This window comes from Saimiri boliviensis, chromosome 12 (genome assembly GCF_048565385.1).
Source record: "Saimiri boliviensis isolate mSaiBol1 chromosome 12, mSaiBol1.pri, whole genome shotgun sequence".
Lineage (NCBI taxonomy): Eukaryota > Metazoa > Chordata > Mammalia > Primates > Cebidae > Saimiri > Saimiri boliviensis.
Genome location: NC_133460.1, coordinates 15,988,825 through 16,008,451, shown reverse-complemented (window position 1 = coordinate 16,008,451; position 19,627 = coordinate 15,988,825). Strand labels below are relative to the sequence as shown.

The 19,627-nt window shown below is 42.1% G+C and overlaps 1 protein-coding gene across 1 annotated transcript in view; it reads left to right on the top strand.

The window, feature by feature from the left end:
• Positions 1–897: 897 nt before the first annotated feature.
• The window catches only part of CACNG3 (calcium voltage-gated channel auxiliary subunit gamma 3), a 104,200-nt gene continuing 85,470 nt past the window's right edge, over positions 898–19,627 (top strand). Inside the window, exon 1 of the mRNA XM_003930206.4 lies at positions 898–2,153. Coding sequence (XP_003930255.1) covers positions 1,943–2,153 — 211 coding nt within the window. The 5' untranslated portion in view covers positions 898–1,942. The remainder of the gene's footprint in view (positions 2,154–19,627) is intronic.

The window sequence follows — 19,627 nt, the reverse complement described above, 5'->3', positions numbered from 1 at the left end:
GTGTGTCTGCAATTACCTCCTGTTATATTTCTGTCCAGCTAAATAACATTCAAACATGACAGTTGGTTGCAGACACATCTCAGGAACTGCGGAAACAACCCAAGCAGCCTCATTTCCAAGTGCCTGACCTCTGGATATCAGTCCCAGTATGCCATAGGAAAAAAATAATAATAGGAGTATTTCTGTGGGCTGTTTTTAGTCAACGCGGTGTGAGCCCATGCATATGCCGGAATACATAGTAATAAAAAGCTGGTTAAATGCTAATCTGTTGCAAACACTGGCTATTTCCAAGAAAGAGAGCTTTCAGGTATGCAACTTCAGTTGCACTTTGGACTAACAAGGAAAGCAGACTTAACTTCACCTGCCTGGTGGTCCGACTTAGATAAGAATGTTAGCAAATGATTATCCTAGAGACCTTTGAAAAAAATCTGACATTTTCAGTGACTCTCCCACCGTGAATCCATCACCTCCTTAAATGTAGAGGTGTTAAAATATATAAGAGGCATATTCAAAGACCAAAATCTTATACTCTTTTGCCCAAGGTCCCCAATATGTGCATGATAGAATCTATATCCATTTAGCTCCTTCCATCTTTTAGGAATACATGATCATATGTGTATGAACAGTTCCGGGTCTGATCTGAGCAGGTTGTCTCCGGTGTAAACCAGAGCTCCAGAGAAAGGAGGGTAGACATATTGGTTTGTTTGCTGGGGAACCAAATTGAGACAGACTCTACACAGATGTGATTGTGACAACACTTTTTGCCTGCCTAAGTGAGCCATAGAGCCGTCCCCAGAGCTGCCGGTGCCTTTAAGAAGACTCGGTCTTTCGGGTCTTCTTTTTCCCCAGTGGGTTCCAGTGGTGCTCGCAGCAAACGGCAAACTTGCCTGGCTCATGGGGTGGAAGGGAGGATTGAAGAATGCCGCGCTGGGTGGGTGCTGAGAGAGCGCCAGAGTGCGCTAAGGGTTTCACTCCCCTTCCCCTTTCCTTAACCCTTCCCAGAGCGGAGGAACCGGGTCGTGCTGCAGCGCCCAGGAGCCAGGGCGCTGACTGCCCTCGGCTCCAGAAACTTTGCGCGGAGAGTGGGCTTGACTGGACAGAGTCAAGCCGGCTGGCTGACCGGGGAAGGAACGAGGGAAAGGCGGGTAAAGGAAGACCCTTTAGCACTCCGGGTTTCTACTCGGGGCGGCGGGGTGCAGCTGCAGGAGGGAGCTGTCCCTTCAGCACCACGGACCTTAAAGCCTAGGCGTTAGGACGGCGGAGGCGGGGCAACAGGCTGGGAGCTGTCCCTTCAGCACCACGGACTCGGCGCCCCCAGTGAAACCAGCCAGCCCCCGCCCCAGGACTCTGTCTTTTCTCCAGTTTGAGCGGGGGTGTCGGGAGCAGGCGGAGAGCTTTCCTGCGAGGCTGTGGAAGCAGTGAACACTCTTCTCAGCGGCTCGCCTCCCAGCAGTGCTATTTTTTGCCATCCGCCCTCACCCCCAGCACACGCGCTCGCACACACACGCACGCACGCACACACACACTCACACAGAGACCTCTCTGGGTTTCTTTGCCTTGAGTCTCCCGAGGCTGTGAGAAGCCAGGCGCATCTCCAACCGAGCTGGCAGCTCCAGGCTCCGGAGCCATGCCCTGCACGGACCCTCGTCTTTACCAAGCTCCTGAGGAATGAAAGGAACCCAGGGACCCTCAGAAAGCAGCAGTGATGCGGACCAACCCCCCGGAGCCTGCACCCTTCCGAGGGCCATAGGCGACCCAGGGAACTGGAGAGCGCTCCAGACAGGAAATCCCAGCTTTCCCAAAGTCCCTGTGGATGCTGACAAAAGGAGACCTGAATTTTTAGAAGAGCCTGTGCTAGGTTACCCGGCTGCAGAGTGATTTTCCCCTCCGGCACTGACTCTTCCCCTCCAACCCCCAGCCGTCCAGAGTACCATGAAGAATTATGAGGATGTGTGACAGAGGTATCCAGATGTTGATCACCACTGTGGGAGCCTTTGCAGCTTTTAGTTTAATGACCATTGCAGTGGGCACGGACTACTGGTTATATTCCAGAGGTGTGTGCAGGACTAAATCTACAAGTGATAATGAAACCAGCAGGAAGAATGAAGAAGTAATGACCCATTCGGGGCTGTGGAGGACCTGCTGCCTAGAAGGTATTTGCAAATTCCTCTCAATGGCTCTGAATAATCCAGTTTGTGATATTCTGGTGGTTGTTTGGGGGAGATGGAGATGGTGATGAGGAAAGAAGAGTAGTTCAAATTATTGCTGAGAATGTGCAGGTGCACAGACTCTGTTACCAGGAAGACTGACGCCATGTGAGTTAAAGGGGTTGGGTCTTGTTGATTGTTTTTAGTATAAGCTTCATGAGATGAGATTTTGTGACACTCTAGGCAGCTTCTGCAGTTGAGAAAAGTCTTTAAATCCAAAATCCCTAGGCATATTGTAAATTGCTTGAATCTCTGGCTTGAGATGGGGTCTTTAACTCTGCTTAAATTGCATTTTGAAGGGAGGGGGAGGGAGAAGAGGCAGAAGGATAATAGGAAGGAAGTGAGGGGGAGAGAGAGAGATTCTGACCTGGTCTGGCACATTCTGAGCTATTTCCTTTTTTCTCAACATAGACTTATCAGTTTCTCCTGAGTTCACTCCAACTAGATATTGTCATGAACTTCCATTGACAATCAATAACAGGGTAACATATGTAAACCTCTACTCCCACTCACACCCCATGCACACATTTTAAGAAAAAAAAATCCTTATTGATACATGTTTTATTAGTTTGGATTACAACAAACTGAAGTCTTGGTATTTTGTATCCACCTGTCTTTATCCCTAAATCATTCCCAAACCTAAAAAAGATGTTATTTCCAAGACATTTACAAAAGATTGATTCTCCAAGAATTGCGGTTCATCACTTTTAATTCTAAAAATTAATGGAGTAACTCTAAATTATAATGAAGATAGAACAATTTTAAAATGTAAAGCCCCTTTTTAGCCTATCACACTATTAAACTTGCTTTCACCACACCAGAAGTCACTCTTAGCACCAATGGGCAATGCTTGGATATCACTAGGAGTAAATAGAACGATAAGGAAGAAAATCAAAGCTCTTTGGAGCCTATGTGCCTGAGGGAAGTCACTGGATTATAGGGGCAGTAGGGGGTTTTCTTAGGCTTCTGAGAAACCTGTGAAGCTTGTCACATTGGTGGGCAAGGAAATCTGGGTTTCCTGTATGGTCTCCTCCCCTGCTTGCCATTGGTTCTTCAGACTGCATTCCCACTGGCTGACATTTGTCAGGGCTTCTTGAGAACTTGCATTTATGTAAATCGCTTAGGAAATCATGCTATGACATCACTTGCCAGTGTAATATTGCATCATTCTCTGGCCTTCTTCCCATGTCCTGACACTTTGAACAACTGCTTTCCTGACCGTAGTGCTACTACAATTGATTCTGTTTCTGACACAGATTTGCAACTGGTGGGAAGCCCAGGTAGGAAAGGGCTATCTTTAATGCAGCAAGGATCACGTGAAGTCAGAAGACCTGGTTAATGCTGCAAAGTATCAGTGTGACCTTGGCTAAGACATTTACCCTCTCCAATTCTTAGTTTATTCATCTGAGAAATGATACATTTGGATTAGGTGGTCTTGAATTAACACTATCTAAAGCTTATGCTGTATTCAGTGTACTGACAGAAATTCTAGAATAATTATTTCCTAAACAACGACAAAAGTCAAATATTTGTGACTGTATATGGTGAAGTCATTTACCTCAGGGAAATTCAGTATTTCCCTTTCTTATATTGACTGTAAGGAATTGAATTGTCTTTTGTAAAACTTATTTGGTGGATGCTGTGATATCCACATGATTCTAGAGATGGCAGAAAAAAATCTAAGATTTCTCCAAGCCAAAAATGGCACATATGTATACTGTGCTTTAGCCATTTTCAATTCTTCTGCCTCTTAGAATCAAACCTGAGAATGCACAATTAAACACAAAGTTTGACTTCCCTCATTATGGTCTGTGAGAAAACGTACCTATAAGAGCAAAGGTAGGACCTAGAATTTTTGAACCCTTGCTAAGAATTTCTCAACTGATGGTTTCACTTTTCTCTAATGTCATGTCCTACACCCACAGTTTGAGCAAGGAATTGAAACCCCACCCAGGCATTCTGTAGGCTTAATGGGATAAGTGAGAAATTGAATCAAGAAGGAATTGGATGAATTGAAGATGTGTCCTTGGGCAGGTGAATTCTATTCAGAAAATGTGTTGCAATCCCCACACAACTTGACCTGGCTTTTTGTTTTTGTTGTTTAATTTTTTGAAGTGTTAAATACATTAAGATGCACAAATCACAATGAATCACAAGAAAATATTAGCTGTGACTGCACCCATGTAATCAACACCCAGATGGGCCCTGGCTAAAATTTGAAGCCAAGATTTGTCATAATATATCAAACACATCAGGTGTTTGAGGAATATTCGGGAGCCTCTGATTTCTGCATTGGAAGACACATGCAGTTGGTAGCATCCAACCTGGGCATTTCCATCCTCTGCTAGAATGAAGATGGACAGTTCTTTCCTATTCAGTATTTCTTACCTACCCCAGAGCTGCAGCATCCTCATTTTCTGGTCCTTTAAGTGTCAAAGGAAAATTGGGAGGATTTTGTAGCTCCATTTTCTTAGATATCAAATTAGAAAAGTTAATTCTTCCATACTTTTTAAAGATCCATGAGGCAATGTGATTATTTTCTCTAAAAGAAGAGAATGCCAAGGAGAACATGACAGCTGTCTGTAAATATCTGAAGGGCTGTCATATGAAAGAGAGATTTGAAACGTTCTGTGTGGCCTCAAGGAGGTAGAAGTAGGAGCTAGAGGAAAATAGGTTTTACCTCCATATAAATAACTATCGAATGTGGAATGGGAAGCTTTTAGAGTCTTCCAACATCAAAGATATTCAAGTATAAGGAATTGTTTCCCAGCTTAGCTGGTCATCAGATTCTCATGAGGAGTTTTAAAAATTTTTAGATCTTCAGGGACTTCACAACTAGATCTCCTGCTTCCATAGGTCTGAGGTGGACCACAAAAATCTGACTTTTCTAAAGGTGCTCCATGCAATTATGATGGTAAAGCCAACATGCATTGATATTTGTACTGTGCCTGAGGCTATGTGTTTTAAGGATGACCATGTCACTCAAGGAGGAGAAGGATGTTTCCAGTTTTCCTTTCTATAACCTACCTAGTTAGTTATAGTAAGGTTTTTTTTTTATATAACCTACTTAGTTATAGTTAGGTTATAGAAATGAAAACTGGAAACATCCTTCTCCTCCCTGAGTGACAGGATCACTCAAACTAAGTTTACCTTGTAGTTGAATTTGGCCCATGGGCTGCCAGTTTTGAGCCTTATAAATTACCCAAATGGTACTTTTAATCCAAATTTCTGCTATTTTTATATCTGATTCCTGAATTATTCTTTGTTAGTCAATAATCAGTTTTTCAACTTTTTAAAAAACCTACTAAGAAAAGATAATGTAACCAATTGGAATATCCCTTGCATTTAGCACTTACTATGTGCTCACACTGTTCTAAGAATTTTGAAAAATACCCCTTTCATCTTCAAAGGAGCTCAATGGTATAGGTACTATTACTACCCTCATTTTACAGATGAGGAAATTGAGGGCTGGGAAATTTACATAACTTGCCCAAGGTCACACACCTAAACTCAGCAGGCAATACTTAACCTTAGTCGTGCTGCCTCTCTGAACATTTGCTAGAGAACATTAATTTATGCTTCAGTGGGTAGTCTGCTACCGGTACAAACATTATCTTGTGAAAATGCCCAGACACATGGGTTTTTCCATTCAGAAGTCCCAAATCTCAGAACACTCAGCATGCCTGTGCAGCGTCGGGAGGGACACAGGAGCCACCAGACATACACAAATTCAGAGGCAGCGAAGGACACACTTTGAATGGAAAGACAATCGACCTGTGTAGAGACACCCACACTGGAAAACCAACACGAACGCCTGACTCATTATCTGGAAAGCACGGGAGGCGCTCACAAAGTAGAGCCCTAACCTGCTTCACGTTTTCAACAGTGGCCTGTGAATTTGAATGAGAACATGTTCAATATGTGACTGTCTCATTAAGAAAACCTTTTGAAGTCCTAGAGACAATCAAAGCGATGTATTTAGATAGCAGAAAGACCACCAGGCTAGTAGTGAGGAAACCTGGTGTTCATCCCATTTCCATCACTAACAGTTAACTGCGAATTAACAATGAATTGTGAATATTATTTTCCCTCTTTGGACCTCAGTTTACCCAATTCTAAAATAAGAGCTTTAGATAAAATTAGGGAGTCACAAATCCAAATGTTCGTGTAGATGAAGCAGCTAATGTAAAATGTGAAACAAGCATTTCTCAACCCTGTTAACTCAATTCCAAACAGCTTTGGAGGTAGGTAACAGTAGATTTGAGAAGATGTATGGTAACTGGAGCTTGGTCTCAGTGTGGGGCAATAGCGGGTGGTGATGACTGTGGCAAACTAGAAAGCTCAAGCCCCATCTGAAGGATGATTATTACTTGGCTTGAGTTGATTTTTACCTTGGAGAAATGGACACCAAGTGTGACCCAATATTTCAAGTAAAGAAAAGCCAGATGTAAAATCTCTTGATTTTTAAAATGCAGATAACTCTTTCAGCTTTTTAAGAATGTGATACTAGTCAAACCAAATTTACCTTGTAGCTGAATTTGGCCCATGGGCTGCCAGTTTTCAGACTTGTAAATTATCGAACTGGCACTTTTAATCCAAATTTCTGATATTTTTATATTTGATTGTTGAATTACTCTTTATTAGTCAATAATCACTTTTTTAATTCGTTAAAAAATAGAAAAGAAAACCTACTTACTTAGGATTTTAGGACAGGGAACTTAAAGTTACGGAAAAAGAGATTTAGTATCTGGTATTTCTGCTACAGATGGGCCAGGATGACATCAAACATCTGGCTGAAAAATGGGAAAAAAATATTAGCCAGTCATTAGAAGTTCTCCCATATTTCCAAATCTCCAGATGGTTGATTTTTTTCAGCCAGATGGGGTTCCAGCAGTATTTATGTGTTTGGAAACCTTCAGGGAAGCTGCAAGCATGTGGTTGAGGATGGAGGTGAGGAAAAGACGTATCATTCATTAATTATTCTCCATGTGCCAAGCCCTGTGCTAGGTGCTTTTGTACCTGTTAACTCATACTTTTCTTATCTCCTGTCTCCCCCCAAGTATAATATAGAATCTGTAAGAAAGAGGATTCTTGTCTGTTGGGACACCGCTATACTTAGAAAACTTAGAAACAGTACCAACTCATCACTTCTGCAACTGCAGTCCTAGATTTAATGCTGCATCCTCCCTTAGATATGGGTTCAGAAGGTGTTGGAGTTCTCTTACTCTTTTCCCTACTCCTGACCTTCTCCCAGTTCCTTTTTATGTATTCTTCCTTCTTGCCACTAAAGCCTGAGAGATAGATGGAAGAGAGAAGTGGGCTGGAGCCTTAAGGCAGGTTGGGAATGAGTGACCCTGACTGTGCTTGGGGGTTGAGTCAGGATTGGGCAGGTGATAGAGGTTGGAGTATGAACATGACTAATAGCCAGAATGTGTCCATAGCACCATACTGGTTCTTAAAATACTTTCCTATGTCTTAATAATGTCTGGCCCAAGTCTTTCACCAACTCCCCACCACCACTACACCCACCTTAGCCCTTCCTGGAGCCTCTCAGATCCATTAAATAAAGAGTGAAAACCTAGCCCAGCAGATATCATCATGACATTGCTCCAGCCCTATAAAACCATTCATTCTGATTGTCTGGTCTTGTGTCCTGTTGGTTGTTAAATATTTTAAATCTCATTCCTAATTGTATCATCATTGGTGGAAAGAACTTACTCCTCTTCTTTCTTCCTCAAACTCAATATTCTACCTGACTCTGGGATTCCATCTACTTTAGGAAGTAGAAGCCTTGAAAATATTTTCATTTGTTTCATTCTCTGAAATTTTATGTTCTGGATTAGGATAAAATCAAGTGACCTTAATTCCAAGGTTGGGTCACCAGTGTGGGTTATTTGTATGGATAGCTAGTGTGCATCAAGAAAAGAATAAAACAAGAAATTAGGCAAAAAGATGACTGTGTTCTTTTAATATTTACACAGAGCACAGTGAATCAAATTTACCCAAGGGGTCATCTGACTGTCTGGGGAAATGTAACTTTGATTGACTTAGCTTTCATTACAGATTCAGGCCTAGTTCCTATGTAGTTAGCTATTTACTTGTAGAAAACTGGGGAGATGCACATACTTTTGTTCAGTAGATGTCCACATAATTTTCATTAATTAGATGAGGTAACCCCAAATGTTGTGGATTTATTCTCTTCTCTCCTAACAACCAGTTTTATATCAATTTAACGATCTTACTTCAAAATTTTTTCACTAAAAGAAATAGAACATCCTCTTTTGAACCAATTTTGTCATTTTGCTGGTTTCCTCATTGCTGAGTTGAACAAAATTTGACATGAGCGCACTATGTATTTTAGGAGAATTATGTTTTTAATAATTTAAAATGTATACTTTGACATATGGAAGCACCCTTCAATTAAAACAATGTTTCTGAGGTTAAACAGAGGTGTCGAAAACCCCAAGGTTGTCTTAATTTTCTCCTATCTTATAATCCTACCTCAGCACACTTTTCCAATGTAGGAACAAATAGGTCCTTACTAAGTTAATGAAAGACCACAGAGAATACGGAATATAACAGGGGCTTTGGGAGCAGGTGAACCTGGGGGTTACGTGGTTCCTGTTATTTACCGACTGTGAGACCTTGAAAATTGCCTACTCTCTGAATGTTAGTTTACTAATCTGTGAAATGGGGAAATAAAAGTAGCAGATGCCTTCAACTCTTTCTGTTTTAGTTCTTGTGCTTCCTTCATTTCTTCTGACTTCTAAATAACATGTTGACCATTAGTTATTGATTTATACATTTCTACACAAGATCTATTTGCTAAGACAAATGATAAGTTAGCCTTCTTATACAAGTTCTCCCCTTCCTCTCAATACCATTAGTTCCTCAGTGAGGTATCCGTGGCTTCAAGAAGAATCATCCACAATGATTGAGTGCTGGACTGGACATTTGCTTGAGCAGCTTATGTGTCCACCTCAGCAACGGACTTGGAGGGAACAACAGAGCTAAGAGGAGGCACGGGAGGGGAGTAGCCTGTTTGGAATGGTGAAGTTCTGTGTGTGGACTGGATGTGGCAGTGGGTAGCTGGGCTGCCACCATTGTGTTCATATCTCACCCGAGAGAGCAGCCCATTAGCCAAGAAGACTTAACCCGGGCTGTACAATTTGTGAAGATGTTGCCCTATACGAGGCTGCTTGGCCGAGGGGTCGAGTAGGGGCTGAGAGTCAGCCCATGCTCCACTCACCAAGCCATGCACCTTGGTTCAGAACTGAGTCCACTCAAAGGGAGGAGGGTCTATACTAAATGTCCACAGGGTACTGTATGCGTCAACCACAGTCTCAGCAACATGGGGCTGTGTGTTTTCAGTGGAAAGAGCCACCCAGGTTGGAAAAGACTAGACCGGAGTCAAAGATTCCACATCAGGAAAGGAAGTTGCAGTGGTAAGGTGCCATAGGACCCTCCAATAACCAATGCACGTGACTCCACAAGATAGCACGCAGATGCCTGCTACACAGAGTGCCTGGCCGTTGATGTTAGCCAGGGAAGCAGTGACAGCAAACAAGAAAAGTATATAGCCTTGCCCAGCTAAGTGAAGTGGCAGACTGGCCTTTTCTTTCTTCCTGCTCCCTGAGGAACATACATACAGAAGGTGCTAGGATCTAAAGGAAAAAGGAGCGAGGATAGTGATTTGAATTCAACATGCAATTTGAAATGTTAGGCAGAACTGGAAGTCTTAACAACCAAAAGTGGAAAGTTATGAAACTGCCTAAACTATCTTTAAGAAAATGAAGGATTTGGGCTGGACGCAGTGGCTCACGCCTATAATCCCAGCACTTTGGGAGGCTGAGGCGGGTGGATCACAAGATCAAGAGATCGAGACCATCCTGGTCAACATGGTGAAACCCCATCTCTACTAAAAATACAAAAATTAGCTGGGCATGGTGGTGCGTGCCTGTAGTCCCAGCTACTTGGGAGGCTGAGGCAGGAGAATTGCTTGAACCCAGGAGGCGGAGGTTGTGGTGAGCCAAGATCGCGCCATTGCACTCCAGCCTGGGTAACAAGAGCAAAACTCCGTCTCAAAAAAAAAAAAAAGATTTGAAGTAACATAGTTGAAAGCCAAACTAAAACTAGTGCATGTTTATATCCCACTAAATTGAGACCCAATAAACATAAATAATGTCATCATGCTTTGTCTCAGAAATTTTTAACAGTTGAAAACTCTGCAGGGCATGGTGGCTCACACCTGTAATCACAGCACTTTGAGAGACCAAGGTGGGTGGATCACCTGAGTCCTGAAGTTTGAGAACAGAGTGGACAACATAGTGAGACCCCATCTCTGCAAAAAAAAAAAAAAAAAAAATACAGAAAGAAGTTAGTCAGGTGTGCTGACATGCTTTTGTAGTCCCAGCTGCTCAGGAGGCTGAAGTGGGAGGATCACTAGATCCCAGAAGATTGTGGTTGCAATGAGCTGAGATCATGCCACTGCACTCTGGCCTGGGGTGGAAAGTGAGACTCTGTGAAAGAAAGAAAAAAAAAGGAAAGGAAAGAAAGAAAGGAGAGGAAAGGAGAGGAGGAAGGAAGGGAGGGAGGGAAGGAGGGAGGGAGGGAGGAGGAAGAGAGAAGAAAGAAAGAAAGAAAGAAAGAAAGAGAGAAAGAAAGAAAGAAGGAAGGAAAGAAAGAGAAAGAAAGAAAGAAAAAGGAGAGAGAGCAAGAAAAAAAGAGAGGAAGGAAGGAAGGGAGGGAGGGAGGGAGGGAGGAAAGAGGGAGAGAGGGAAAGAAGGAAGCCCAGTGGTGTATAGATATATTATGATCTGTAGCTATATCTCAGGACTTGACAAACTATGATGAGGCCAAATTCAGCCCATTGCCTGCTTCTGGACAGCCCATAGCTAAAAATATTTTGTGTATCTTAAAAGGTTGAAAAATTAAGTAATATCCAATAATATTTCATGATGCATAAAAAGATATAAAATTCAAATAACAACATCCATAATCCTAAATGTTGCCAATAAAAAATTTGTAGAAACTTGTTTTTGGCTGGGCATGGTGGCTCATGCCTGTAATCCCAGCACTTTGGGAGGCTGAGGTGGGTGGATCATGTCAGGAAATTGAGACCATCCTGGCCAACATGGTGAAACCCTGTCTCTACTAAAAATACAAAAAAATTAGCTGAACGTGGTGGCATGCACCTGCACCTGTAGTCCCAGTTACTCAGGAGGCTGAAGCAGGAGAATCACTTGAACCTAGGAGGCAGAAGTTGCAGTGAGCCAGGATCACCCCACTGCACTCCAGTCTGGGTGATGGTGCGATACTCTGTCTTAAAAAAAAAAAAAAGAAAGAAAGAAATTTGTTTTCTTTCTTGTCACTTATCTATCTATATATATACACATTTGTATATCTATATATCTTACAATTTCTTGTCGTTTATATATACTCAATTTTGCTGCTTGGCCTGCGAAGCCTGAAATATTTACTATTTTGCCTTTTCCAGAAAAAGCAAAGTTTGCCAAACCCTGCTATATATCTCACTGCAGAGACATGTAGGAATCTATAATAACACTCTATTTCTAGAAGGATTCTTTGTTTTCCCAAGAGTTTTGAATTGCTTTTCTTTTTTCCTTGTACCATCTGCCTTTATCACAGACCCATCATGTAATCAGATATTCTTTATTTCCCAGAGAACTCCCACATAGTTCTGATTTTCCCTTCTCTCATGGCATCCAGGAAAATGTAGTCCCTGACCAGGTACGCAGGAACAGTATCTTCGAGGGCTGACAAAAGAAGAAAGCCTTGGGAGCCAGCATTTCTACTAGCAGTAAAAAGAAAGGAATGCTCTAGCTAAGTTTGACAGTAGACTCCATAAGACAAGGTTACTCGGTGGGTGGCCCACAACAGGCAGCTGGTGTTGGGAGTCTAGGTATGAATACTGTGCCATGTAGCTCCATGGATGAGGTTCAGTATGCTCATGAAACTTCGTGAAAGATACATGAATGGGCACTTCTGTGAAAGAGTCTCATACTCCAAAATGTTACACGTCACAAAGGTAGATCTTAGAACAGAAGTGAAACAGAGAATGATACTTAGGGCCATCCAAACATAGATGGTAATCAAAGGTATGACAGTACACAGTAAATGCCAGAGAAACACAAGGAAGACAAAGAGGGAAAATGACACCCTAAGTATCACTCACATTTATGGACAAAGAACAGAAGAGCCAGTGAGAATCTGGAAGAGCAGAGATAAAGGAGAAGAAGAATTCAGGATTTGACTAGCATTTTGTGGGTCTGCTGAAGCTTTTTCCAAAATGGTACAGATGAAAAACAATGTCTACTACTAGAAGCCCTCCAGCCTAAGAGAGCTCTCTCAAGGCAGGAACCCCACGTGTAGCCTCTTTCCTGGGTTTGTATGAGGTGGCTCACTTCCAGGGCAAGTCTGCCCTTCCTGGGATCAGTCAGCCCATGAAATGCTGTTATGGATCCTGGGGGCTGCTTCCAAGGAAGCTGGACAGGGAGAGGATGGACCATGAGAACCCCAGAAACAGGTGCCAAGTAACTAGGAGAAAGAATTATTTTTAATTTCTTAATTTTTACTTTTTAAAATTGTTTTGAGACAGGGTCTCACTCTATTTCCCAGGCTGAAGTTCAGTGGTGCAGTCAGAGCTCACTGCAGCCACCACCTTCTGGGCTCAAAGGATTCTCCCACCTCAGGCCCCTGAGTAGATGGGACTACAGGCACATGCCACCATGCCTGGCTATTTTTAAAATCTTTTGTAGAGATGGGGTCTCACTATGCTGGCCAGGATGGTCTCCAACTCCTGGGCTCAAGTGACTCTCCCACCTTGGCCTCCCAAAGTGCTGTGATTACAGGTGTGAACCACTGTTCCTTACCTATAAAAAATAATTAAAAGCTAACACTTAACAAACACCTTCTATGTGCCTAGCAACAATTATTGTGGTAGACTGTGCATTCATTTTTTGTTTTTTAGATAGAGTCTTGCTCTGCTGCCCAGGCTGAAGTGCAGTGGTATGATCTCAGCTCACCGCAACTCTGTTTCCCGGCCTCAAGTGATTCTCCTTCCTCAGCCACCCAAGTAGCTGGTACTACAGATGTGCACCATACATCCAGCTAATTTTTTGCATTTTTAGTAGAGACAGGGTTTCTCCATGCTGACCAAGCTGGTCTCGAACTCCTGGCCTCAAGTAATCCATCTGCCTTGGCCTTCTAAAGCGTTGGAATTACAGGTGTGAGCCACCACTCCTGGCCTCATTTCTGGGCCAGACCTTGTGCATTTATTCATTTATTTAACCAACATATGCTAGATGCCAGGCACTCTTCTAAACATGCACTTTACAATTATTATTTAACTCTCCTGATTTCTTTGAGAGATAGATAATACTATTACCTCCATTTCGCAAACTGCATATGATTAGTAAAGGCTGGGCTGGAATTTAAACTGTACCTTCTTCTGTCACTCATTAACTGTATTCTGAGCCTTGGGTAAATCCTTAGCATAAACAGGCTCAACTGAGCCTTATGATAGTCCTGTCTACTGCTAATTGTTCTGTATTACCAGCAAGGAGTTGGAGGCTCAGAGAGGTAAAGTAGCTTGCACAAGATCACTCTGCTAGGTGGTGGCAGGGCTGAGATATAAACCACAATCTCACTCTAACCACCACACCACCCTGCCCTAACTTCAGGACCTAGGCTGGTGGGTTGGGTCTCTTCCAACATGCTCAATTCTGTATCAAGGAGAGCTTGGCATCAATCAGAGGCTCCGAACCACTCAATGACTGGAGATATTGTGAAAAATAATTCACCCAACCTCTCCCAATTCTGATACCAAATCCAGAAAGCAAAGTCAAGGAAAATAAACGGTAAAGCCAATAAAATTGAAACATTGTAGCACTAGGCTGTAAAGAAATACCACCTCTGGTGATCAAATATAAATCTTTCTTTAAAAAGGGAACACTAATGATTTGAAAGTGAGAAGAACAGGGAGTCTGATGGGATGCAGGTGGGCAAATTATTTGAGGTTCTCACATCTTCCACGTTGGAGTTGGGATGTTTGCCAACATGGGGACGGCATCATGTCCAGGGCTATTCCATCTCCCGAAGAGTAAACTTGAGCACATTATTTGACTTCTTTGGGCTTTAAACTGAGTCAGGCAAAAGTCAACCCTACCCTCGCCCTCACCTCTGGGTTTGGGGCTTGGATGACTCTGTAACATAGGTGATGAGAATCTACAGCCAGGTTCTCATGCAGCACTCAGACAGCCAAAACCATCTTTGAAAGGCACCAGACTTGCAATAGATAAATGTACCATCAGACCTGGTTTTTACTGGCCTTCGACTTGAGTGGGCCAGGAACGGGTAACTAGGATGAGATCTGGGCAGGCAAAGCCCAACACCATCTATCCACCTTTAAGCCTGAAGGTTGTAGGAAATGCTATCAAATACCTTATTGCCAGCCCAAAAACCATCCACCACATTTCTCTCAACCAGCAGCCTAGAACTAGAGCCTGGTGTATAGTAGATGTTCAATAAATATACCTTGAAGTTTTGCCAGAAGGAAGATAATTCAATTATCTTAAGCTTCTCCTAGTGAACCTATACTAATCCCTGACAATTACTGTTTTGCTTTTAAGTGCTTACAATTTACCCTATTAATAATATATCCTATAATCCCAGCTAAAATTGTCTACAATTCAGCAGTCTGTAGTTTGAAAGAGACTAGCTCTCCAGTCTTGAAAATCTCAGCTGGGTGCAGTGGCTCAAACCTGTGATCCCAGCAGTTTGGGAGGCCAAGGCGGGTGGATCACTTGAGGTCGTAAGTTCAAGACCAGCCTGGCCAACATGGTGAAACACCATCTCTACTAAAAATACAAAAATTAGCCGGGTATGGTGGTGGATGCCTGTAATCCCAGCTACTTGGAAGGCTGAGGTGGGAGAATAGCTTGAACCCAGCAGACAGAGGTTGCAGTGAGCTGAGATCACACCATCGCCCTTCAGTCTGGGCAACAGAGAGAGACTCCATCTCAAAAAAAAAAAAAAAAAGAAAGAAAGAAAAATCTCAGTGTTATTTGTCCATTTTTCTTTCCATTTTATCCTTGAAGATTATCTAGAGTAGTTCAACAGTCTCGTTTTAAAATTCCCTCAATATCCTGGGTGCAAACTCAGGGAAAGAAAAAAGAAAATACATTGTGTGGACATATTGTGCACAAATCCCACAGACACTTTCTATTCCTTGTGGCTAAGAGTCTATATATATATTTGGTCACCTGCACATTTAGGAAGCGGAATTTCCACCACTCTATATTCTGTACCATATGCTGTTTGACATCATCCATAGCTGCCCTGGAATATGATAATACCTACCTGTTAAATTAAAGTCATCCACAAAACCATGTTGAGGTGACTGTTGAGGTGACTTCCATCACCTCATCCATTACAAAAGTCTACTGTAACCTGTAGAAATTGGTTTTGGCGTAGAGCAGTTAATATAGATGTATATTTACAAATCATTTTACCCTTTGCAAATTACAGGACAGCAGAACCAATTAGCTGTTTATCAGCTTAATGTGCCCTAAAATATGTATTACCAAGTAAGTCCTGATTTTTCAAAATGTTACTTTTCACCAAAGATGAGTCTGGCAGGCAATCAAAATGCTCTAGGAGCATTTTTTATTTGGAGAAAAATAAAAAAGATCAAATCAAGAGGCAATGATGTTAATCTGAGCCAAAGGTCTGCTGCGCAGCATAATTGCTCTTTTCTGCTTTTTCACTCTTCGGTGAGTGATGGCTTAGCTCCCGAGCAGGTGGGACATGGCAGGGGTTGGGTTCCTAATAAGATCTGGACCAAGGAAATCAGGTCTGGACCACCCTAGGATGTTTTTCCAGTTAGAGTCCCTGGGGCTCAGCTGCAGTGACAGCTCATTGGCTTAAGAAACAGAAAATGTTAGCACAGCACAATGGACTTCTTCCAAATTATCCTAAAGCAGAGAAGGTGTGTTAGGGTGGGTAAGGATGAAATTGTAAATGGTGTGGTCAAGGTAGGCTTCCCTGAGAAGGTGACATTTAACTCAAAATATGAAGGAGGTGAGAAGCAAAGCCAAGTGGCTCACTGGGGGAAGGGCATTCTAGGCAGATGGATCAGCAAGCGCAAAGGCTTGGAGCAGGAAATGTGCCTGGAGTGTTCAAGGAGGCCGACGTGGTTGAAGTGGGGGAGTGAGGAGAGAAGCAGATCAGTCTAGGATACTGCAGGCCGGGTCATGCAGAGCTCTGAAGGGAATTGTAAGGACTTTTGACTCTTAATGAACTGGAAGACTCTGAAGGATTCTGAGCCCAAGAATGGCATGCTCTTGAATTCACCATGTCTGAGTCTTCTTCTCAACTGCACGATTTGCTGCTCGACAGGAAGAGTACTTTGTCCTGTGACCTCCCTTGCTTCCCTCAGGCAAGTACAACTCTAGACTTTTAACACTTTTGCCTCGCCCTTCTCTATGACTGGGTGCAGTGAGGTAGCACCTTATCAGCACTGTCTTCCTTCTGTCGCTGAGGACAAGTCCGTGGTCCCTTATTATTTTTCAGTATTTTATTTCTCATTGTGGAAAACTGGGTTTTTTTTAATGCCGTTGAAGTAGAAGTTTCTAGTCCTTGCCAAATCTTGCAAAGCTCCTGGAATCATCATTCCTGCTGGGAAGCCCCTTCCCAACTCACAGATTCTCACCTTTCATTGGCTCAGGCTGGCATTTCCTCCTGTGCAGCCTCTCCTTCTCAACCTAGAGATCCAACAAGAGATGCAAAGTGAGTGATTTGTATTTGGGGGGACCTCCAACCTGAATTGCCTGCACCAGATGTACTTATTGAGCAACTACTATGTGCTGGACACTGTGTTGGGTCCTGATGATTTAGCAGAAAATAAAGCAGACATGGTTCCTGTCTTTGGTAAGCTCACAACTGTGTAGGAAAGATGCTGATGGAGTGCACCCAGGTGAGCAGGGGAGAGGCTCCTGTAGCAGAGAGTATCAGGTCCTAGATTAGTCAATGGCAGGGGTATCACGTAAGTGTTCTCTTAGGGCTTGTGAGTCCTCATGGTGCTTCTGGCCCACAGTTGGTGCTAAAAACATGTTTTCCAAACATGCAAAAAGGCTTGTGAAACATACACAGAGGAGAACTGACCTCTTCAAGTACTCGGAGCTGGAGTAGAAATGAGCTCAGAGATCCTGGTTTCTTATCCTTAAACAGAGGGGAAAGAGAACATGAAAAGAGCCTACCCCTAAAAATCCATGAAGGCACACTGAGTAATTATACATTTTCTCTCTCTCTTTTTTTTCTTATCTTTAATTTAAAAAAGAAAGAAAGAAAGAAATCCTGGATAATTTATTATTATATTATTTCAAGTGGTATATTTTTCCTATTGTATTTGTTAATTGAAACACTTTTTACAACATGAAAGTAATAAAAAACATATTCTTAATATAGAAGTTTAAAACAAAACAGACAAGAATGTTTCCTTTGTACCCTCACTATAAACTCATCTCCTTTCCCCAAAATGACAGCTACTTCTAGTTGATAAATAACCAATAAATCTCTCTCTCTCTCTCTCTCTCTCTCTCTCTCTCTCTCTCTTTCTCTACCAAGTCAAAGAGACTAGGAAATGTGCGTTTTTTCTCTTCCAGTTCACATTCTTCATGAGTCACTCCACACTCTTGAATAATTATCTTACAATTTACTAGATGTTTAATCGTGCACATTATTTTTTTATTTTTGTCATGTAAGTTGAACTCAGATTTTTTCAACTTGCCATTTATTTTTCAGTTAATAAAGTGTCCTAGAAATCTATCTACAGTTATCTTACAATTTATTAAGACATTTAATCATGCACATTTTTGTATTATTTTGTTTTTATTTTTGTTAGATAAGGTGAACTCCAAGTTTCTCTTCAAAGAATCAGTATGTCAGTATGTTCAGCTCTCTTATTCTTTAATTCTTCATTTTAAAGTTTAACTTCCTGGTTCTCTTTTACCCCCCTGGCTCTAGTTTCAGTAAACAACTTTCCTGCCAGTTCTAATCAGTAGTTCACATCTGTTCCCCTGGTCATCTGCTTTGACCCGAGTCTCCCCTGGTCACCTGCTCTGACCTGTTCTGTAACCTTCCTTCCCACCAGACTACCCACCCCACCACTCTGGCTCGTACTCCTGCTGTCTTTAAAATGGTCAATCAGAATTAGCTTAGACTGTGCAGTCTAATCGTAGCCAATAGGGAAACAACACAGCAGTAGGGGTTACCTGCATCAGGAATAAGAACCCCTTCCCCTTCCTTGTCCAGGTGAGCACTCACCATTGCTCCATCTGTGAGACACGCCCTTCTTTAGAAGTAAATTGTCTAGCCAAGAAAATTTATTTTCAAGTACTACTTCTTCTGTGGCACAGAAAATTTACATATAACATTTTTTGTCACGTAAATTGAATCTATGAGATTTTTTTTTCAACTTGCCATTTATTTTTCATTTTAAAAAGTATCCTAGAGATCTTTCTGCATTAATAGAGAAGTCCCGTTTATTCTTTTTGGTGCCTATTTAGTGCTTTGAAGCATTCTATTATATAATTGCTTTTCAAAAAATTTTCAAAAATTTTACTGTAAGTTCAGGGGTACCTGTGCAGGTTTGTTATGTAGGTAAACTTGCGTCATGGGGGATGTGTTGTACAGATTATTTCATCACTCAGATATTAAGCCTAGTAGCCATTTGGTTATTTTTCCTGGTCTTCTCTCTCTTCTCACCCTCCACCCTCCACCCTCCAAGAGGCCCCAGTGTGTGTTATTCTCCTCCATGTGTCCATGTGTTCGCATCATTTATTTCGCATGTATCAGTGACAACAAGCAGTATTTGGTTTTCTGTTCCTCAGGCACACTATTTTAAACATCAGATCATATGGAAGGGATTTTCATGAGAAGCATCCACATGAGAGATACTGCTCTCTCCCCACCCTGAGTCCTATTGCCCAGAGGAAGCTTTTTGAAACCATTTTTATTTGGTTCTTCTGGTGGTTACATCTTTATCTTTAAATAATATGTTCATCCCTCTATTTCTCAATTTATAATCTATTGGCTTCCTGCCATGATAGGTGAGAATTTAGCAAACTCATTCCTCCCTCTGTATTGGTTAGCTTTCTAATTTTTAAAAATAACTTATATTTTCATTTCTTTTCTTCATTCACCTTACGTAGACTGTCTTAGCTTCCTGTTTCATAGAACGAGAAAGTTCACATTCCTCACTTCCGCCTACCCATGCCTGTAGCTGTGTTTTTACTTGCTCGTCATCAAGATTCACTCTGCTTGCATCCTATTCTGCAACTAAACCAATGTCCTCCATGCTTGGGCTATGGATCGATTCTGAAGTTTGAAAACCAATGAAC